This window comes from Choloepus didactylus, chromosome 21 (genome assembly GCF_015220235.1).
Source record: "Choloepus didactylus isolate mChoDid1 chromosome 21, mChoDid1.pri, whole genome shotgun sequence".
NCBI classification, from domain to species: Eukaryota; Metazoa; Chordata; class Mammalia; order Pilosa; family Megalonychidae; genus Choloepus; species Choloepus didactylus.
Genome location: NC_051327.1, coordinates 34,914,173 through 34,936,376, shown reverse-complemented (window position 1 = coordinate 34,936,376; position 22,204 = coordinate 34,914,173). Strand labels below are relative to the sequence as shown.

The following is a 22,204-nucleotide window of genomic DNA, read 5'->3' as shown; positions in this document are numbered from 1 at the left end:
TTAAACAAGTACTTTTTATTGAAATATGAGACACAGAAAATTGCCCAGATCATAAACGTGCAATTTACCAATTAAGTACACACTTTTGAAGCCCACCCAGATCAAGAAATAAAACACATACCAGCACAACAGAAGGCCCTGCCTTCTCCCTTCCCAGCCCTCCTTAGAGGAAACCACCATTTGGGCTTAATTTAGCATGTTTTATATTTTTATATAAATGGAACCATGGCAGATGTACAGTGTCTTTATTTCTCATTTCTTTTTCTCACCATTTTACCTGTGAGCTTGATTTGGGTTGCATGTAGCAATAGTTTGATCATTTTCATTGCTTTGTAGTATTTCTTCTTACTGCTATACCATAAGGTTTTTTGAAAACCATTCTTTTGTTGGTAAGCATTTGGGTTATTTTCAACTTTAGACTCTTAAATGTAAGGCTGCTTGACTTTTGACTTTTTTTTTTTTTAAAGCAAAGTTTTGGGTTTACAGAACAATCCTGCATAAATATTCCCATATTCCACCTTGCTACCCACACCTTGCACTGGGGTGGAACATTTGTTAAGAATTGTTGATGGCACTTTTTTATAATTGTACTATTTTTTTAACAGCAGTTGCATTTGTTACAATTGATGAAAGATTATTAAAATAGTATTAACTATCATGCATGGTTTATAGGTTTGTATATTTTTCCCAACTACCTCCCTTGCATTAATGTCATACATTTGTTAAAATTCATGAAAAAACATCCTTGCACTATTAACTATTGTCCTTAGTCTATATTACAGTCCACTGTGTTGCACAGTCCTATGTTTTAACCAATTTTTATTCTAGTAACATCTACATTCTGAAGTTTCCCCTTTTAACCACATTCATGTTTGAACCGTACACAGTTCAGTGTTGTTAATGACACTCACAGTGCTGTGCTACGTCATCACCCTCCGTTTCCAAAACTTTACCATTAGTCTGTATAGAAAATCTGTACAAGTTAAGCATCAACTCCCCATTCCCTAACCCCAGTCTATCTCCTGGTAACCTGTACTCTAGACCCTAACTTGTTTGCCTATTAAAATTAGTTTGTAACAGTGGAATCATACAATATTTGTCCTTTCGTGCCTGGCTTATTTCACTCAGCATAATGTCCTCAGGATTCATTCGTGTTGTCACATGCATCAGGACTTCCTTCCATTTTATAGCTGAATCCAAATATTCCATCACATGTATGTACCTGTTCATTGGTTGATGAACAGTTGGGTTGCTTCCATCTTTTGGCAGTTGTGAATAATGCATTCTGAACATCAGTGTGCACTGCTTGACAGTTCTTGAACCTGTCTTTGGTACACACGTGTCTGCATGCGTCTTGAGTGTATACCTAGGAGTGAAATTGCTGACTCAGAGCATGCATATGTTCAGTTTAACAGAGAAAGCTAGTAAGTTTTCCAGCGTGCTCATATCAGTTTCATCCCCACCAGCAAGGTGTGAGAGTTTCAGTTTTCCCGCAGCCTCACCAGAACTGTCAGGCTTTGAAATATGGGATGGGAGTGTGATGGTATCTCAGTTTTAAATTGCATTTCTCTGACGAATAGTGAGGTTGTCACTTTTTCAAATGCTTATGGGCAATTTGGAAATCTTGTGTAAAATGCCTGTTTTCAAATTTAGTTTATTATTTGTGTAGATCTATTTCTGGACACTTTATTTTGTTCCATTGGTCTGTGCTTTGGTCACTTTACTGTTAACCAGATATAAGTTATTAAAACCTTAACTAAAGTTATCCAAACCCCATTATCCATTTGTAACACTCTTGAGAAACATCCCCGTGGCTCAGAGTTGGTGCTTTTGCTGGGGTAGTGAAGGCGATAATGGCAAAGGGTGAGGCTTACTGTCTCCAGCTACAGTTTTTCCGTTCTCCTCTCCAGTGTTCCTAAATATGTTGATTTAAATAATTAATACTAATAATTAATAGTATTGCCTATTCTATTAAAGTTCCAGTGATGGCTCTGGCTGACTCGCTTGCTCTCTCTCTCTCTCTCTCTCTCTCTTTAAAGTATTTGAATCGTTTGTGGATTACGTGGCAGTAGAACAACTGGATGGTGACAATAAGTACGACGCCGGGGAGCATGGTTTGCAGGTAGCTTCGACGTTTGTTACCAGTGACCTGTCATTTCCCTTTATTTTCACACCTTTTGCCTAATGGCTAATGAAAAATCCAGTAGTCCCGTTTTATGTTTCTGGCATTTAGAACACCCAGGGCTTTATTTCATAGTCTGGGCGTTATCTTTCAGAGAGCTCAGATTGTGTCGTTTGTGGAGTTGAGTGGGAAGGAGCAGGGAGGGGCTTACAGGACAGCTCGGCTGGGAATGCCATCCTGCAGAGCTGAGCACCTGTCAGAGTTTTAAGCAGTTTCCTCATTGATCATTATCCTTCATCTCCCCTGTATCAATTGGTGCTGGAGCATTTTCTCAGTTTTTCCTGGTAACGGTATCATTTCTTCGTCACCGTATTTGCTTTTAAAAAAATAATAAATAATGGAGTTACGATTTTCTGAGGATCATGGCTTGGAGAATGGGGAATGCATTCTCTCTGGCATTTGTTCCATGGATACTTGGTGGCCCTGCTTGTTTTCTGCAGCACCCCGCCCCCACCCCCTGCACTCTGGGCTTGTAGCAGAGACACAAGCCTGTTGAACCAGCCGCCAGTCCACCATCAGATGGGACACAGAGCAACACGGGTGGGGTCGGGCTGGGCTGTGGTTCCCCAGCATCCTCACGGATCCCGTGATCACCGCCCTGACTCTGTTCACAGTGCTTGCGTGTCCAGTTTACCACAGACCCTAGAGCTGGTGTTCCGCTTGGTCAAACCACTCAGAACACCAAGTTAGAGATCAGAAAGCTGCTTTGCAAACATTAATTAAACCAGAGATAACTGGGTGTACTTAAAAACCATTTAGGTCAACTCACAAGACGTGGCTTATCCACCCTGGGTCTTCTGGGGCCTGAGTAAGCAATGCATATTTTAGGATTGTTCACTGCACGGAATGTGGTGAAGGAAAAGAATAATTTTGACTTTGGAATTGTATTAAAAACATACCATTCCTTTGTGTGGAGTAGGTTCCCAGGGTTTTTTTTTGTTTGTTTGTTTTTCACCTTTCCAGAAATGCCCTGTTCTCTTAGATGTACTAATACACATCAAAGAACATGGCCAAACAGAGGTCCCTTGACACAGCTGCCGGTCCTCCACGCGGTTATTCTCTAGCAAGGTGTTGGAAACGTGGGCTTACGGCTCAGAAGGAAGATTGGAATTGGAAATACCTCTGTGAATCAGATGTGTGATGAGGACCATGATAGTCGGGGCATGGCTCTGATTTCCAGGGGCTTATGTTAGTGAGCAAAACAGGGAGTTGACCAAGATGGGGCAGAGCTGAGAGCAATAGGGGCAGGGGCCCCTCCTGAGAAGGCTTTCTTTAGATGAAAGGGTAGAGGGTGACTGGTAGCCCAGGGGCCAGCCTTACCTGGGGAAAGACCGTATTGGTTGGTGAAAGGACCTGGCTAATGTCTGAATCAGAACACTTTTTACAAAGCAGATTGAACGGTGAGCACTGAGCACGAGCTCTAAAACAGGTGCCGCTTCAGTTTTGCTCGTATGGACATGTCGTAGGGACCCTAAGGGAGGGGAGCTGCTTGCCAACAGTCTCCCAGCACCTGTTCAGTGGCTCCACAAACATCCCTGATTTCGCTTAGTTGTAATCGTAGTTTTATGCTTTTCCATTTAATAGTTTTTTGTGTGTTTCTTCATAGTTTTTCACAATATTTGATGACAACATAGCACATGACTAAATCTTAATTTACTTAATCATTCCCCTGTTGCTGGACATCAAAAGAGAATGTAATCCAAAGTAAGAGGAACTCTCTCGCATGTATGCTTTCGCAGCCTTATTTTAAACAGCAAAGAAGCCTGACACCCTAACAGAACAGTTTAAAGACACCCTAGATAGATACCCAACCCCCCTGGCCTCTCCCTGCCTGAAGGTTCCAAACTTGCTGAAACACTGTTGCTTTCATTGCTTCAATAAGTAGAGGTGAACTAAATTTGTGTTTCTTTTTCAATGTTCAGGAAGCAGAGAAAGGTGTGAAATTCCTAACATTGCCACCAGTTTTACATCTACAACTGATGAGATTTATGTATGACCCTCAGACGGACCAAAATATCAAGATCAATGATAGGTAATACATAGCAAAATGTGAGAGTTAAGATTTAATTCTGATCCTGATTTAGGGGGTTAATCTCAGTGCTTTGTTTGGTCTCTGATACATTTAGAAATCCCTTCTCCCCAAGAACTGTCATTTTAAAAGGGAGAACTTAAGAGAATTTGGAGGCCGCTCCCTCCCGGTTGACCCCTCCCTCTCCAGGATCCTTCACCTGACCCCAGCGCCCCCTGCCCTGTGGTAGCTTCAAGTCCCTGAGGTTAGGGCTCTTTCACCATCATAGATGTAGCATTCGCCGGATTTCTAGGGATTTGATCTTGGCCAGAATGTGGTCAAGACGCGTGCTTAGATATTCTTGTATTTGTTAAATGGGATTCTCAAATATTTTACCATCTTTCAGTTAGTGTTGAGTGGGCTAGAATTTTCAAGACTGCTAATGTAAGTGTGCATTGTCCCAACATTCCGGGTGTTTTAACATATCAGCTATGAGAATGATAGCACATAACTACCCTGCCTGGTTTAGAATGCAGAATGTTTATCCTGGGTTATCTGTGCACTGATGTTGCACGGGATAGATGTTGGCCAGTTGTCTGAAAAGAGTGTGATGAATCAAGCAAGTCTCTGCTCAGCATTCTCATCCTTTACTGAAGGATTATTGAAGAAGCACTCTCAACCATTTTTCACAATTCGGCAGCCCACAGGCCAGTTCCAGCCTGCTGGTATATTTCATTGGGTTCTCACTGTCCTTTCATTTGCATTTTAATAGGAATTAGTTGCCAACATTTTAAAACTCAACCGGATTTCACATAAAAATCTAGATTCTGGCTTGTTTTAGGAAACCGGAAGATCTGGCAACTCTGGGCCAGAAATTCCCAGGAGTGGCAGTGGGTGTCCCCTTGGGTGGGGTGGGGGGGCATGTGTTCTGCACTTGACTGCAGCCCCCACCCCCACCTCCCTTTCCTTGCTCACCTTGGGGGGCCCTTTGGTTTGGCACCCCCGATGATTAATGTGACCATGTAAGTCACATTTTCATGAAGCAAATAATTTAAAGCCAGGTTCAGTGTTTCTTTAGAAGCAGGGCAACTGTTCTTTTTACCCCTGGCTTCCATGTTTCTCAGGCTGCAGTTTATTCTCAGCAGCCTAACTCCTGGACCTTCTGATCATTTCATCAGTGCATTTGGAACTATTCATATCCTAGAAAATGGACAGTGAATTTATTACAAGATTGGCTGCTGTGTGATGTCCTTGAATTCGAAACTCTTTGTTAGAGATCTTAATGTTTTCTAGGCCCTTTTCTCTGAAATCCAGCTTCAGGTTCTGACACATGAATGATTGATTTGTTCATATTAATATGGGCTATCTCGGGACTAGTTGAAAGGGCCTTCCAAGTCAAAGTCATCCTTTTCCCAGTGAAGAAGAGCCATTAAATAGAAGGCCTTACCATAAGTAAAGCCCAAAGTTGAAGTATTTTACATGTAAATGAAAGCTGGATTTCTTTAAAAATGTCTTTTAATAGGTTTGAGTTCCCCGAACAGTTACCGCTTGATGAATTTTTGCAAAAAACAGATCCTAAGGACCCAGCAAATTATATTCTCCATGCAGTCCTGGTTCACAGTGGAGATAATCACGGTGGACACTATGTGGTCTATCTGAACCCCAAAGGGGATGGCAAAGTAAGTGCCGGGGCGAGGGGTGTGGGGGTGAGTGAGAGATGGGGGAGGAATTTTATTTGGAGGCTGAGCTTTAGCCTTTCCTGTTCCGGCATGGTGGACTTGTTCCGTGAGGGTTCTTTCACGGCCTCTGATTGGTACATGCGTTCCCTGGCTGCTAAATCATGTGCTGTTTTCCTGTCCTTTTAATTGCTGACACTGGAACAGTAAACAGTAAATTAGGGAGGTATACAATTATATGGGCATCTCTTTAAGAATAATGAGCTTCGGGTCGGGTGGGATGCTTTGTATGTACTTGCTTATTTTCAGCTTATGAATAGTAAGTCTCCCCCTGGCTTGGGTTGAGGGGAGAGCCTGGATCACATGCTTTCTGCATCCCCCCTTGTCAGCTGTGCATGCAGGACTCCACAGTTCCTTTTTCACGTGGACCTCATCATTCATTCTGTACCCCAGCCCCCAGAAGGGTGGGCAGTATAGAGGATGTGTTCTGTTTTTTAAAGCCAGATCCTTACCAGATGAGATAAAATGTCATGTGGGAGGACAAAATGTCCCATTTTATTTATTTATTTATTTTTTTAAATTCAGTTTTATTGAAATATATTCACAAACCATACAGTCATCCATGGTATACAATCAACTGTTCACAGTATGATCATATAGTTATGCGTTCATCACCACAATCTATTTCTGAACATTTTCCTTACATCAGAAAGAATCAGAATAAGAATAAAAAATAAAAGTGAAAAGAGAATACCCAAACCATCCCCATCCCACCCTATTTGTCATTTAGTTTTTACTCCCATTTTTCTACTGATTTTTTTTTCAATTTTTTAACTTTGTTTATCAAAAAATTAAAAACAAACAGGCAAACAACAACCAAAAAAACCCCACAACATTTCAAACAAAGCAATGGATTAAGGAAAACAAATAACCTAAAATAATTACTTTGCTTCCAATATGTTCCTACCATACCCTAAGAAAATTAATAAACCATGTCCAAACAGAGGAGTAAGAAAAACAAATAATCTAAAATAACTACATTGCTTCCAACATGTTCCTACCATACCCCAAGAAAATTAACAACCCCTAAGAAAACAAAGGAATAAGAGAAAAAAAAAACCTAAAATAACTCTATTGCTTCCAACATGATCTTACTATATCCAAGAAAGTTTACAAACCATAATCATTCCTGAGCATTCCCATAACATTGACATTACCCTCCATAGTTTATCTGTTCTTATTAGATTATCATTCCCCCTCCACTAATTGGTATCTCTAGGTCCCCTACATTCTACAGTATAAAACATTGTACATTTTTCATAGAATTCACATTAGTGGTAACATACAATATCTCTCTTTTTGTGCCTGGCTTATTTTGCTCAGCATTATGTCTTTTTTTTTTTTTTTTTTTTAAATCTTAATTTTATTGAGATATATTCATATACCACGCAGTCATACAAAACAAATCGTACTTTCGATTGTTCACAGTACCATTACATAGTTGTACATTCATCACCCAAATCAATCCCTGACACCTTCATTAGCACACACACAAGAATAACAAGAATAATAATTAGAGTGAAAAGGAGCAATTGAAGTAAAAAAGAACACTGGGTACCTTTGTCTGTTTGTTTCCTTCCCCTATTTTTCTACTCATCCATCCATAAACTAGACAAAGTGGAGTGTGGTCCTTATGGCTTTCCCAATCCCCTTGTCACCCCTCATAAGCTACATTTTTATACAATCATCTTCAAGATTCATGGGTTCTGGGCTGTAGTTTGATAGTTTCAGGTATTTACTGCTAGCTATTCCAATTCATTAGAACCTAAAAAGGGTTGTCTAAAGTGTGCGTAAGAGTGCCCACCAGAGTGACCTCTCGGCTCCTTTTGGATTCTCTGCCCATTTTATTTTATGACCTCACATTACAGTTTAGTTTTACTGGCTGAGTTACACGTGCTCTCATATAGCTTTATCATTTCCTTAAAGACTTGGTAGTGTCAGTAGATGGATCCTGAGTGGAAAACGGTCTGCTTCAGTAGATGACTGAAACCGCCAGTGATAGATCCTAGCGGTTCCCAGAGAGTACTGAGTGGGCAAGACAAGTAGTGCTGAGCATGGCAGGAGGAGTGCTGGAGGCAGCGTCCGTGTCAGTTGATGTGTTCTGTAAAAATGCCGCCTTCGGATGCCGGGCGCTTTTCATCGTCTTGTCGCTTGTCGTTGCAGTGGTGTAAATTTGATGACGACGTGGTGTCGCGGTGTACTAAAGAAGAAGCCATTGAGCACAATTACGGGGGTCACGACGACGACCTGTCTGTGCGGCACTGCACTAACGCGTATATGTTAGTGTATATCAGGGAATCCAAGCTCAGTGAGTAGAATTGGTTTTATGTTCATTTCCTTGATGAGCTTTCCCAGTTGTACCCTGAGTCGCTCCTTTGCCACTTGACAGTGGGCCTGAGCTGTGTTGCCCGTCCACATACGAAACTGCCCATTCTCCTTTATTCACGACATTGTAAGCAGTTTGCACTGGGCTTGTGGATTCTGAGGTGGACTCGGGGTACCAAGTAACGTCCCTTTAGCAGATGACTTTATGATGACGTAGAATTGGGACCTTCTAAAGAGGGGAACGTAGAATACGCAGAAAAGTGAAAGAAGACACGTTTGTCACTGCAGGTGAAGTTTTACAAGCTGTCACAGACCATGATATTCCTCAGCAGTTGGTGGAGCGGCTACAAGAAGAGAAGAGGATCGAGGCTCAGAAGCGGAAGGAGCGGCAGGAAGCCCATCTCTACATGCAAGTGCAGGTCAGTCCCTGCGCCGCACGGCCTTCGGGGCGAAGTGGCTGCAGGGGCTCGGGCGAACATGGTCGCAGTCCAGGAGCAGTGGTTAACAGCTCAGGACGGTTGCCCCCGAGCGTCTGGGCAGCTCCCGTAATTTTGTAACATCTGGTACTTGGTGGGTGGCCACTAAGACGAGTTCCCTGGCCTGACATGCCAGTTTAGGAGGAAGGATTTACATGTGAGAAGAAATTGAGTCCACCAGACAGAGCCCTGATAAACCGTTTGTTCTTGTGTATAAAAAGTGCAAAGGGGATTAGAGAAGTGAGCCCTTCAATGGAAGGATGCCAAAGGAGGAAACCTGAGCTCCAGTTTGGAGGAAAAACAGCTGGCTGGACAGGTGCAAGGTGAAGAAAAGGGGTGGAGGGGGCACTCCAGGCAGACTGTGGAAAAGCAGGACACGGATGGGAAAGGAAGGAGAGCTGTTGGAGGAGGCTCGTTTTAGATGATTGTGGTTCACCAAGTCAGTGTGCAGTATTAGGACATATAAAGAGACATTTATTTTAACAAGGTGAATGTCTGGAAAAGAGGTATGCTGTGCATCCTGGCTTTAGAATAGTTGGAGATCACCCACAGGTGGCTCCCTAGCTCTGAGCTGATGCCTGTTAGATGAGTTATGGGTGGTTGCTGAGATTTCAGTTTAAAATACAGACTTTTGTTTTTCTGAATAAGTACTTTATTTAGTTCTTTTCATTTTATGATACTTTGATCTTCTGAAGACGTTTCTTTGAAACAACAGACTACTTGTTTTTAGCATTTTTCTCTTCAAACCCAGTCTGGTTCGACGTGGTGTCCTTTTATTTTTATGTCAATTGGAAACGGTTCTGTGTTTCAATGCGTATCTCTAGATAGTCGCAGAGGACCAGTTCTGTGGCCACCAAGGAAACGATATGTATGATGAAGAAAAAGTGAAGTACACTGTGTTCAAAGTGCTGAAAAACTCCTCTCTAGCGGAGTTCGTCCAGAGCCTCTCCCAGACCATGGTGAGTGCGGCTGTCTGGTGGGGGTGCTTCCCGGGCCCCCGAGTCACAGCTCCTGTGCGTGTAACTAGACCGGGGAGCCCTGGGCAGGCGTGGCAGGCAGTTACCATGCAGGATGGCAACCTGTGGCATTGTCTGTGAGTTGTGGGTGTAGATGGGTAAAAAAATACTGAGCTCTTGGCTCGAGTACAGGTAAATCTACAGGATTTTCAGAAATGACGTCCTTCTGCCCTTTTGACCTAATCTTTCAATAGACCCTGCAAAGAAGGAAGTTGAATGTGAATATTCATCTTTGTGTTTTTTGGGGTGCATCACTGTCCAAGTTGGTGACGAGAGCTGTAATTGTGACTTTTTTCTTATAATCACAGAGTCATTAGTGATGGAGGATTAAGATGTGTGCCAGTTTTGTTGTAACTAATTTATTAATTTTTTTTCAGGGATTTCCACAAGATCAAATTCGATTATGGCCCATGCAAGCAAGGAGTAATGGAACAAAGCGGCCAGCGATGTTAGATAATGAAGCAGACGGCAATAAAACAGTAAATATTGTTAATGGTAGCATATCTCATTTGGAATTTTGCAGAAGGCTTTTTGCTCTCTGTGATTAGCGCAACTCTTCCCTTTTGGTCCAGTTAAATAGAATTGTACATTTTCTTCAGTACCAAAGTATAATTTTCATGCTGTTACTTAAGCCTTTAAAAATCTTCTAAAATTAGCATTTCTTTTGGAAATAGATGATTGAACTCAGCGATAATGAGAACCCTTGGACAATATTCCTGGAAACAGTTGACCCTGAGCTGGCCGCTAGTGGCGCCACGTTACCCAAGTTTGATAAAGATCGTAAGTGTCTACAAACTGCCCAGCTACCTTTAGAGCAGGGAAGTTGGGTCCCTGGCTGTGTGTTCTGCTCACACAGGTTTATGAGTGCTTCCCTAGTAGAAAATCCAGTTCCCGCCATGTTCAGGGCTTCCTGGCAAAGCAAAATCAGACCGTGGGTTATGTCTTCTGTGGGCTGAGGAGAAGGTAGCAGCTGGTTGAGACATCACAGATGTTACAGCTTTAACCTCAGCCCCCATGTTCTGCTAGTTGGTTTGGCCTCCTGTAAGACTGACAGGTGATACAGAGTAGGGGTCGCAGACTTTCTCTATCAGAGGCCAGATGGCAAATATTTTAGGCCACGTGAGCCATGTGGTCTCTATCTGCCACTGTAGTACAAAAGCAGCCAGTTGGCCTAGAGTTAAAGATTTTCGCTATAGATAGTCACTTCTCTGGCAAAGACATCGCAGTTGACATACATTCCCATGGTAACACTCAGCTAGCTAGTTATAGTTAGTGCCAGGTTTTGAAGCGAGGATTCCTTAGCTCACCACACTTAGCCACCATTTATCTGTGCTACCTCAAATGTAGCCTTTCCCATGGTTTGATGTTTGGAAATTATCTCTACAGTCACAGGATTGGCTCTTGAGTCAACCTCATATAACATAGTAACCTCCTAGGTGTCTTAAGGTGTTGTTTCCGTTGTCACTGAGCTGCTAAGCGTATTGTTAATTTCATTTTGTTTTTTTAACATTGTATTGAGTGTTCAGATCCTAATAAGACCTGTCTGTGTACCTTGTAGATGATGTGATGCTATTTTTGAAGATGTATGATCCCAAAACACGGAGCTTGAATTACTGTGGGCATATCTACACACCAATATCCTGTAAAATACGTAAGCCCTCACTGCAAACACCTTCAAAGTAGATTTTGCTAGTGTCTTGGTACTTTACAGTGATGGATGTTTTTATTTTTCTTTATCCTAGGTGACTTGCTCCCAGTTATGTGTGACAGAGCAGGATTTATCCAAGATACTAGCCTTATCCTCTATGAGGTTTGGATGGTTTATTTTCCCATAATCATCATGTCCTTAGTAGCGGGGGCAGGTTGTTTTGCTAACACTGAATTTGTTACCACGTAAAGGCCACAGTGACCTTTAGAGGCCTTGGGTGATTTCAGGTGAACATCCCATCCTCATATTCTGTTTTTTATCCCTATTTAGGATCCCTGATTATTATGTCTTCTAGATACTTGTATTTGCCACTCATACTTTATTTTAACTTGCTAAAAATGTAGGTTGAATAGAATTGAGTGTAAAGAAAAATATATGGAAAAGTAAATTACATATTTTGTGGCCATATCAAACATTAGACGAACCTCACCTTGTAACTGTTTCCTATTTTTACGACAGGAAGTTAAACCGAATTTAACAGAGAGAATTCAGGACTATGACGTGTCTCTTGATAAAGCTCTTGATGAACTGATGGACGGTGACATTATAGTGTTCCAGAAGTATGTACTTTTTTTGAAAGGTTTTGTACTGATGGCAGAAATTTTTTCATGAGCCCTAAAACCAAGAAACAAAATTGTATCTTGACCCTGAGCTGCATTTTGTTTGTAGAAACTCAGAACATTTGACAGAAGTTGGATTCTCTCGTTTTAGAATTACGGGTAGTGATCATTTTGAATCATTTAATGCTCTTATTTCTTAGAAATGTCTAGTGAGCATGATTTTTATTGTGCGCACGAAGGGAAAAGTCTTTGTGGGATAGCAAAATTGAGTTCCTTCCTTTAGAAGACATGTAGTTCCCCTGTGAATGTGCCCACTCGGGTAATTCACTAAAACCTTTCCACAGGCAAAACAGACTGGACTGGAGCCTTTGACACTTCGTGTCCCAAAGGGCTTGGTGCTGCTCTGGGCGTTTGCCTTCCCTGGAAGCCTCTGGCGGGTTGTCCCAAGCCTCTCCCGGGGTTGGGGGAGCAGGAGCCAGGAGCAGGCGCTGGGCGGGGCCAGTGGACTTTTTTTAAAGGGCCAGAGAGTAAGTGTTACAGTTTTAGCAAGTGTTCAGTGCTGCTGTTCTAGCCTGAAAGCCCCAAGTGGTTCACCGACCCCTGGCCAGAGAAGTGGGCCCATCCACGTGCTGCTTGATGGGCAACACGTTTTATCTTGAGTCTGGTTCCTCATCTGTGAAAAAGGAGAGAGTGATGTTATCTCAGGTTTTTTGTTTATTTTTATAGTGAGGAGTTTATGACAGTACTTGGTACACAATGTATCTTCTGACATATTTGCCCTTCTTGATTGGACCTTGTGCACAGAGCTAGCTAGGGTTAGGCTCTTAGCGTCCCAAAATGTGACCTTGACTTTATCTCACAAAAGAGCCTGTTGGTGTCATTGTTGCGTAAAAGATAATGCTTTCTTTCTTTTAAAAAAAAAAAAAACCATTTACCTCCTAGTATGGACTTTTATTCAGTCTGTAAACTGTTTTGTTTGCAGGGATGACCCAGAAAATGATAACAGTGAATTACCCACTGCAAAAGAGTATTTCAGAGACCTCTACCACCGTGTTGATGTCATTTTCTGCGATAAAACGATTCCTAACGATCCTGGTTTTGTCGTTACGTTATCAAATAGAATGAATTATTTTCAGGTATTTAATAAATTGTCCCTTTCTCTTATGAGTACACCCCAGAAAGTTCTTCTTTCAAATGCTTGCTGAAGAAGCGGTCTAATGCTTTAAATCAGAAGGAGCTAGTTTTGATTCCAGTGTTCGGGGGAAATTCCTGTTGTTTGAAGTGGATTGGGGCTAATATCATTGTGGACCTAGAGCTGCTTTTTTACCCCTTTCCCTTGGTGGTGATAGCATGTCTGGGCTGTTGTCACCTAGAATCTTCCCTGCTCCTGGCATGATTGGTTTAAGAGGTAATCGTTACGATAGCTCCTCTGCTTCAGTTGCCACAGGCCAAGTGTGTAATCAGTCTAGAAACTATTAAAAACCTCAGAAAACCACCAGAAAATTAAATATAAAAAAAAAAACCTTATAGGCCTCACCATTGACGTGAAAGCCACAGACGTGCTGCTCCTATGGTAATACAATAAGGGATTGAGTTTCCTGTCATATAGTGCATTTCTACAGGAATTTAAATTCAGGCTGTTCCTCTAATTTATTTATTAACTAAACCAAACACTCAGTCATCTGTTAAGCTAATGAGCAAATTTCAAATCTTTCCCCAAAACATATATCTTCCTTTTTTGTCTTCCAATTCATTTCCTTCTCCCAGGTTGCAAAGACAGTTGCACAGAGGCTTAACACGGATCCAATGTTGCTCCAGTTTTTCAAGTCTCAAGGGTAAGCTGTGTACATGGACAACTCATCGTTTGCTCTTTATTGCATGCTCTCTCCATAGTTCATTGGAATATCTTGGAACTAATTTTAATAAGTAGCTAGCCACTTCACCTGACATTCCATTTCTTAGTTTCAGATATAGAATTGTCACCACTCATATCTTGACCACATTACTGCAACGTTTCGAAATATTTATAGCCTCATCTAAAACCAGACTCACTTTAGAGATGTCCTCAGTGCACCTCCTATGTGTCTAGCTGGGCCAGTTCCTGCCACACCTCCACGGGCTGCGTCCCCATCGTAGGCAGAGAAGATCAAAGTGGGACCCCAGAGGGGCTGAGGTCTCGGGAAACGGGGGTTCAGGGTCCCGTATATCAAGGCCAGGTGTAAGAAGCCAGTGGTTTGCTTTTGTGCTCACTCACAGATGATTTGTTTTACGCCTGTAAACAAGTCATTTATTTATATGCTGTTTTCTTGTGTAGTTATAGGGATGGCCCAGGTAATCCTCTTAGACATAATTATGAAGGTACTTTAAGAGATCTTCTACAATTCTTCAAGCCTAGACAACCTAAGAAACTTTACTATCAGCAGGTATGCGTCCCAATTAACGTAACCGTGGGTAATATAAAGAGAAGGCTTGGGTTTTTTTGGAAGCATCTCTAAAATGAGTCTCTCTTTTCTTAACAGCTTAAAATGAAAATCACAGACTTTGAAAACAGGCGGAGTTTTAAGTGTATATGGTTAAACAGCCAATTTAGGGAAGAGGTAAGTTCCGTTACGAATCTTTGTTTTTATCAGAGCTTGTTTTCTGTTTCTCTCTATCCTCTGACCTTGGAAACTAAAGCAACAAAAGGAGGGAGGGTGCTCTAGCAGTGAGAGTGAGCAAGGGTTAAGGCCCCGGGCCCCAGGGTTAGACAACTGAAACCAGTCACTGGCTCTGCCTTCTCTCCCACCTTCCAGCTCCTTCTGAAGCCTTTGGGGTGAACAGCAGTGTTGAGTTGCCCAAAACCTGCAGTAACTGTTTTCTCACTGATTGGGAGACCTTGAAGTTTGTACACTGTCACTTGCCCCAGAGCATTGTCTCTCTAGCAAAGATGCAAAACCAGTTCTGCCTCTGCCAGACCTGGGTCAGTCCAGCCAGCCTGACTTTGCTCTGCCCTAATTTTTTTTTTCCAGTTACATAATTATAATTACTTTTCTTTAAATTCAGTTTTACTGAAATATATTCACATACCCTACAATCATCCACAGTGTACAATCAGTTGTTCACAGTACCATCAGATAGTACAGTCATCACTACAACCAATTTCTAAACATTTTCATTGCTCCAACAAAAAAGATAGAAATAAGAGTAAAAATAAAAGTATAAAAGAACATTCAAAACATTCCATCCCCCCATCCTATTTTTCATTTAATTTTTCTACTCATCTGTGCACACACTGGATAAAGGGAGTGTGAGCCCCAAGGTTGTCACAACCACAGAGTCACACCTAAGCTACATAGTTATACAGTCGTCTTCGAGAATCAAGGTTACTGGGTTACAGTTCAACAGTTTTCACGTATTTCCTTCTAGCTATTCCAATACACTAAAGTCTAAAAAGGGATATCTATATAACGCATAAAAATACCCTCCAGAGTGACCTCTCGGCTCCATTTGGGATCTCTCAGCCACTGAAGTCTTCCTGTTTCATTTCGCTTCCCCCTTTTGGTTGAGACGGCTTTCTCAGTCTCACAATGCCGGGTCCACGCTCATCCCTGGGAGTCAGGTCCCACGTAGAGGGGTGGTCTGCCCTTAGTTTTGAAGCTGCGGCCACTCTGACTTTTTGTGTTCCACCCAAACAGAAGACAGCCATGTTCAGCCACACATATCTATCTATCTATCTGTCTGTCTGTCTATCTATCTATCTATCTATCTATCTATCTATCTATCTATCTATTTAATCTGCACCACTGAGCCCTGTCCTGCCCTCCTTCACAGTTGGATTTTGGGGGCAGAAAATTTAGTTTCTGACCCTGCCGAAGCTCATCCAGTCAGGCTGTTGCTCCAGTAGCCACTCCCTGTTGGGCTCCCGAGTCTCTCCAGCCCCACCAGGATCGGGAGGTCCGAGGCCTGAGCCGCCAAGACCCTGGTCCCTGTGGAGTGAGGAGGCGGCTGCGAAGGCCTCTGCATCGTCTCCCTGGCTCGGCGTGCATGCCTGTCCTCCCTCTGCTGAGAACCGGGGAGGGTTCTGGCTGGCCTTTCAGGGGGTGATTTCCTGAAAAGTTGTGCTGTAAATGGCAGCATTTCTTGCACTCACCTCAGCACTGGGCAGAGCCAGGTCTGGGCCTGTGGTCCCACCTTGAGTGAATTTACAAGTCGGAGGCCGTCAGGTGGGAGCGAGGGGTGGTGGGCAGGACTGAGACAGTGGAGGTTGATGAAACGGCTGCATTTTTCTTCTCTTGTGAAGCCAAGTGAGTTTGTTAGAGCAGACCTTTGTTTTCTCTAAAGCATTTACTTCCTCTTGTCATTTCTCAGGAAATAACACTATATCCAGACAAACACGGCTGTGTCCGGGACCTATTAGAAGAATGTAAAAAGGCTGTAGAGCTTGGAGAGAAAGCATCAGGGAAACTTAGGCAAGTATTTCCTGAAGATCAAAGGTGGAAGGTAGGGGCAATGCGGCTCGCCCAGAATGCACCACATAAATGGAAATTAAACACAGAATCCACGTGTGTTCTCGCCAGAGTCATCTTTCAGCAAATCTTAAGCGTGTTTTTTTTTTTTTTTTTTTTTTTTTTTTGGCTTTCCCTCTCTATGGCCTGATATTAATTACCTGTATTTCAAAAGTGAGATTCATTTAAAAACTGCTAGGTCTAAGTTAATTTCTGTTGTGTTAAAGACCTAGAGTAGTTCAAGAAAAGAGACCTGAAATGAAATGGAAAACAATTTAAAAATGATAATCAAAAGGTAATTCACTGATTCAACTTTAGTGAACTGGAAGAATGAGAAGACTGGCCGTGTAGTACAGAATGGGGAAAAAGCGGTCATTATGGCAGGGAAAAAGTGAATATGAGTCAAGAATTTAATTTCACAACATCTCTGTCCATAAGGAGCTTACGGTCTGCTAAGGAAAATGACAGTGAAAACAAAAAGTTAAAAAGCAGTGAGTGTGTCAACAGAGGAATGGGTAAACAAAATAGAGATACAGCGGACTATTTCTCAGCTGTAAAAGGGAATGAAGTTCTGAGGCTGCAACATGCATGAACCTCAGAAAACGTGCAAAGTGAAAGAAGCTGAAGAGTGAAAGACAAATACATGATTCCGTATAATATGAATATTTTATGAAATAATTAGAATAAAGCGAATTTGTAGAGACAGAAAGTAGATGAGTGGTTGGCAGGCACTGGGGGAAGGGGCAAGAGGGTGCGACTGCTCAGTGAATGTGGAGTAAAAAGTTGACTCTTGATTGTGTTCAAGAAGGCAGGTCACCTTTGGTCTGTTCAGCCAACTTTTTCTTCCAGGCTGTAGAAGCCCCAGATTTAACAATCAGTTTTTATTTCAGAGAATTGGGTGCTGTTCTTATCACTTTGCCTCATAGTCAGCTTGAAGGATAAAATATTCTTTGGGGCTATTTGTTTACCAAAATGTTTTCTTTGTAATATTACTAAAAGGATGAGAATTTATGTTTTTTTCTAAAGAGCAAGTGAAAAAATATAGCAGGTGCTACCTCATTTGACTTCTTTGTGGGAAAGCTTCGCCCAATTCCAGGAGACTTGGTATAACTCATAGCTCTGTGCCCAGATGTGGCGGCTTCTGATAAGTCTTCCCTTTAATTGCGTTACTCTAAGGGGATCATCACCTGACCAGTGTTGTCTCCTCCCCACGTAGACCTGCTTTTGACACTTCAGGTCCTCTGGAAAAGAAGCACAGGAGTTTTGAAGCCAGCAAATCCTTCTACCTCCTAAGGACATAAATTTCCTTCTGGAAATTCGTGTTATTGAGCAGCATATATTTCACGTGACTATAGAGAGTTCACTTTTCTCCCTTGTTTGGTTCTCTTGGTTCAGGCTGCTAGAAATTGTAAGCTACAAAATTATCGGTGTGCATCAAGAAGATGAACTATTAGAATGTTTATCTCCTGCAACGAGTCGAACGTTTCGAATAGAGGTAACTGTCTCCTCTCTGGCACCGGGGGGAGTTCCTGAATTCTCCAGAGTGGGGTGGTCTGTTGACTTCTTTAAATGTCACAGCAAATTACAGAAGTTGTTTCATTTTGTTTTCATGTAATGGTAGTTGAAGCGAATCTTTCAGATTCTAAGAAATTAATTTTTAAAACATGGGCCATCTAGCGAGTCTCGGCAGAAACTGTGGGTCACTGCTGATTTTAAAGCTGCTGATATTTGGCCTCTTAAACCAGTGTTTTCTAGTGTACCAACTTGGCTATTGTGCTGGCTCTGAACTTTTCATCATTCTAGCTCTACCCAACCAAGTATGGCATTTTGACAAAAATAGGTTCTAAATTCTGGTCAGAATAGCGAGTTAGAATTAAAAAGTGGCTGATTTGCATGTATTAACTGCACTTACATTAAAATTTGTCTACAGGAGATACCCTTGGACCAGGTAGACATAGATAAAGAAAATGAGATGCTGATCACTGTGGCGCATTTCCACAAGGAGGTATTTGGGACATTTGGAATTCCATTTTTGCTGAGGATACACCAGGTGAGATCGTTCTTCTCTAGTAGGCTGAACATTTCGTGTCAACTTGGGAGGCTTAAATTGCGCTTGAGTCACTGTCATTGCTAAGTATGTTTTCCCGCTCTCGCGGTGTGATGACCGGTTGGGTGGCATCTGCGTGGCCAGCGGGCTGCCATGGAGGGGGCACCAGGAGTGCAAACTCAGTGATCACAGGTGTTCTTGAACGTTCATAGGGCGAGCATTTCAGAGAAGTAATGAAGCGGATTCAGAGTCTGCTAGACATCCAGGAAAAGGAGTTTGAAAAGGTATGCACTTCTTAGATGATTGTGAGTGCTTTAACTGCCAGCATGTTAAAATCTTGACCAGTGAAACAGCTCAGAATCCTCAGAATTTTTTTTTTTGCCAGAGATGTGAGTTTTGCTCATACTCAGAAAAAGTGAAGGAGTTTTGGTTTTTGTTTTTTAGTTTAAATTTGCAATTGTCATGATGGGCCGACACCAGTACATAAATGAAGATGAGTATGAAGTAAACTTGAAAGACTTTGAGCCTCAGCCTGGTAAGAGCTCTCATGAGGATGGTTTCCTAAGAGCACACCTGAGTCTAAGAACAAGAGGTGCCCAGCTGGGAAGTGGGCGGCCCTGGGTTCAAGTCCCAACTCTTGCACCCCCCGTAGCTGTGCGACCCGGACGTCTTTCCTCATCTGCACAGTGGGAAGCGTTACTAGCCCGTAGCCCATTGATTCTTTTAAGGATTAAAGCATTTGGCACGCATTAAGCTCGAGCTAAACTGTGGTTTTAAAATTCAAGCTCCTGGTTGAGGTGTTGCTGACTCTGTGTTGAGTCGCCAGGCCACCTGACGGTGCTGCATTTCATTTTACACGGCATTCAGAGGTTCACGTTAGGGCGTGGGTGTCCCTTGGCTCCAGGTGAGCGCGCAGCTCCGAAATCCTGGCTGCCCTGCTAGTCCCCGCCTGGAATTCCCAGCTCCTTCACGGGGGGCTGAACCTGCTCCTGGGACGTGTGACCCGGGGGCTCCACTTTTTTTTTCTTTTTCCTCACCAGGTAACATGTCCCATCCTCGGCCTTGGCTCGGGCTCGACCATTTCAACAAAGCCCCAAAGAGGAGTCGCTACACTTACCTTGAAAAGGCCATTAAGATCCATAACTGACCTTCTCCCCGGCGTGTTCAAGGCGAGGGACAGTGGGCGGGTGCGTGCCCCTTTTTACCAGCCCTGGGACTCTGGGACACGTGCCCTCTATCCGAAGTCTTCAGCAAGAGGATTTGCTGCTGATGTTAATTTTATTTTGTTGAGGCTGTTCAGTTTGGCTTCTCTATCTATTGACTGCCCTTTTTTCAGCAAAATGAAGGTGTTTTTATAAAGCTTGGATGCCAATGAGAGTTATTTTATGGTAACCACAATGCAAGGCAACGTCAGCATACTGGGGGAAGAGGTTTAGGAGGACGCATGGCGCTGGCAAAAGGTCTCTAGTCTCTAGGTGGCATAAGCTGGCTGGCTGCCTTCCCGGGGCCCCTCACCAACCCTGCAGCTAGGAAGCCTTATGTGTGGGCTCGGCTGACATTTCCTTCAGTTCTATTTTCAATGACCTTTTGTGCATCTGTAAAGGCAAAACAGAGAAACTCACAACCTAATAAATAGCGATCTCTCCTTCATTGTGTGCAGTGTCGGCCCTTCCTCGGGTTCATCTCCTCCCGCTGCCTGGGGTCTTTTTAATAAACTCGTCTCGTTTCGGTCAGACACTCTGCAAAGCCCGTCTGCAAAGTGGATGCACTGAGCACAGTCCTGACAGACATTTGGGGGTGTTTTTATTCAATCAAAAACATTGTTAAATACAATTAAGGTTTACTATGCTGCCTCTTGGCAAACTTGATGATCTCGAGTTCGTAAAAGCAGGTGAAAGAATTATAAATAGAATTTCATGACAAATGCAACAGACACAAAAAAAGGAGAGCCTTTTTAGCAAAGAGGGCATGCTCACTAGTCGGTTAGTAAGCTGTTGACTTTGTAAAAAAGTTCGAATAAAAAAAAAGGAAAAATGAAATTGTATATTTAATGAATGAACGTGTACAATTTACCACTTGGGAGGAAGTTATTTTCTGTTGGGTGAGTCTGCAAGTGAACTTCACTGATGCCGATATTCCTTGTGTGTCATTTTATTTCAGTCCCAGCCTCGTTTCCTTTTATTTTGGAGCTAATGCCAGCTGTGTGTCTAGTTTTGAGTGCAGTAAAATAGAATCAGCAAATCACATTTTATTTTTCATCCTTTTCCAGTATTTTTGTTTGTTTCTGTAGCAGCAGTGTACACCAACTCTTCCTGTATATTGCCTTTTTGCTGGAAAATGTTGTATGTTGAATAAAAATTTTCTATAAAAATTATAATTCAGTGAGTGACGTGGAAGTTGAGGAAGAATTTCTGCTCTCCCTGGAAATAGGCTCGGGAAACCTTCTCATTTATAAACAAGAATGTTTTACTGGCATGTACCACCCCACCCCACCCCACTCCACTCCCACCCAGACCAATTTCAGTATTGCCGACGTATAATCCTGGTTTTTTGCCTCTAGCTGGTCACCTTTGAGTTAAGAAATAAAAGGTTTTCCAAGAAGGAATCACCATATACAAACACGACGTGTGGAAATAGTATTTAAAGATGATGGAAGTTGTAGTCTGGGGGTGTCCCCTGGTTTCTGGTCCAGCCTGTGCCTTGGAAGGGCTTTGTTCCTGTGTCCCCACTGTAACGCGGGGCTCCGTGCTCCGGGAGCTGCCTTCCGACCGCAGTGTGGACAGCTCGTCACCGGGGCCGCCCCCGCCCCGGCCCCACCGCCCTGGAGAGCAGGTGTGGGCAGCGGAGCCTGACTCATTCGCTTTGAGTGCTCGTTAGGTGCTGACTTTTTGGGTTTTTTTGTTGGCTGTGGGGTTGGTGATAATCCTAGGTAAGTAAAACTTCCTACTCATCCTGGGGATATTAAATGACTGTTTGGACAGAGAACCTCTTGCAGCGTGTATGCTGTGTGTGGCATTTCCTTCTCTATTCACTCCCGGGTACGGCTGCACGAGTTTAAGTTCATTAAATGGAACTTAAACAGGGACAGGGATGGAATTTTTAAGTTGAAGAAGGCAGCTGCCTTCCAAATGACACGTTAAATCCCTGAAGATGTTGCAGGCTCTCTCTAACATGTGCTGGGTGCCGTCTGTTGGTGCTAGTGGGAGGCCTTAGAGTGGCAGGTCACCGTGGGTCACCCCACATGTCCTCACAGAGGCCGTGCGCTGTGCCGGTCCCATTTTAGAATTAAAAAAGCATCCTGGGGCACAGGCGTTACCTTTTGCATCTTTAATAGCAGTCTCTCAGGCGCAGGTTCTTGTCCTTGTAGTGTTGAGGCACCTTCCAAATGCACCCTGCTAGTTCCCGGTGGGGGGCCCCCTTTGGAGGGCACCGTTGGCCTTTCTTGAGCTGTGGGGCCCACCACATCCAACAAGCAGAGGGGCAGGTATCTCCAGTGGGGTTGCCAGTCGTTGCTCTTAAAATAAATGGGGGATTATGTAGGGGAAAAAGCCTGAGAGAGACCGTGGGACGTGCAGCTTTGGGGTGTAACAGCACCCACCAGGGTGAGGCGTGGGACAGAGGACAGAGATGGTGCCTCCAGACATGGGCTGTGGGCACAAGTT

At 43.0% G+C, this 22,204-nt stretch overlaps 1 protein-coding gene across 2 annotated transcripts in view; it reads left to right on the top strand.

Moving 5' to 3' along the window:
• Positions 1-20,916, top strand: part of USP7 (ubiquitin specific peptidase 7) — a 64,438-nt gene extending 43,522 nt beyond the window's left edge. For both annotated transcript variants that reach the window (XM_037814022.1, XM_037814023.1), the window contains exons 11-31: positions 2,040-2,122; positions 4,105-4,214; positions 5,713-5,869; positions 8,090-8,234; positions 8,540-8,670; positions 9,552-9,686; positions 10,121-10,222; positions 10,418-10,523; positions 11,302-11,394; positions 11,486-11,553; positions 11,911-12,011; positions 12,994-13,147; positions 13,779-13,846; positions 14,326-14,434; positions 14,531-14,608; positions 16,359-16,459; positions 17,891-17,990; positions 18,426-18,545; positions 18,755-18,826; positions 18,987-19,077; positions 19,583-20,916. In XM_037814022.1, the coding sequence (XP_037669950.1) occupies positions 2,040-2,122; positions 4,105-4,214; positions 5,713-5,869; positions 8,090-8,234; positions 8,540-8,670; positions 9,552-9,686; positions 10,121-10,222; positions 10,418-10,523; positions 11,302-11,394; positions 11,486-11,553; positions 11,911-12,011; positions 12,994-13,147; positions 13,779-13,846; positions 14,326-14,434; positions 14,531-14,608; positions 16,359-16,459; positions 17,891-17,990; positions 18,426-18,545; positions 18,755-18,826; positions 18,987-19,077; positions 19,583-19,689 (2,231 nt within the window). In that variant the 3' untranslated portion in view covers positions 19,690-20,916. The remainder of the gene's footprint in view (positions 1-2,039; positions 2,123-4,104; positions 4,215-5,712; positions 5,870-8,089; positions 8,235-8,539; positions 8,671-9,551; positions 9,687-10,120; positions 10,223-10,417; positions 10,524-11,301; positions 11,395-11,485; positions 11,554-11,910; positions 12,012-12,993; positions 13,148-13,778; positions 13,847-14,325; positions 14,435-14,530; positions 14,609-16,358; positions 16,460-17,890; positions 17,991-18,425; positions 18,546-18,754; positions 18,827-18,986; positions 19,078-19,582) is intronic.
• The last annotated feature ends 1,288 nt before the right edge of the window (positions 20,917-22,204 follow it).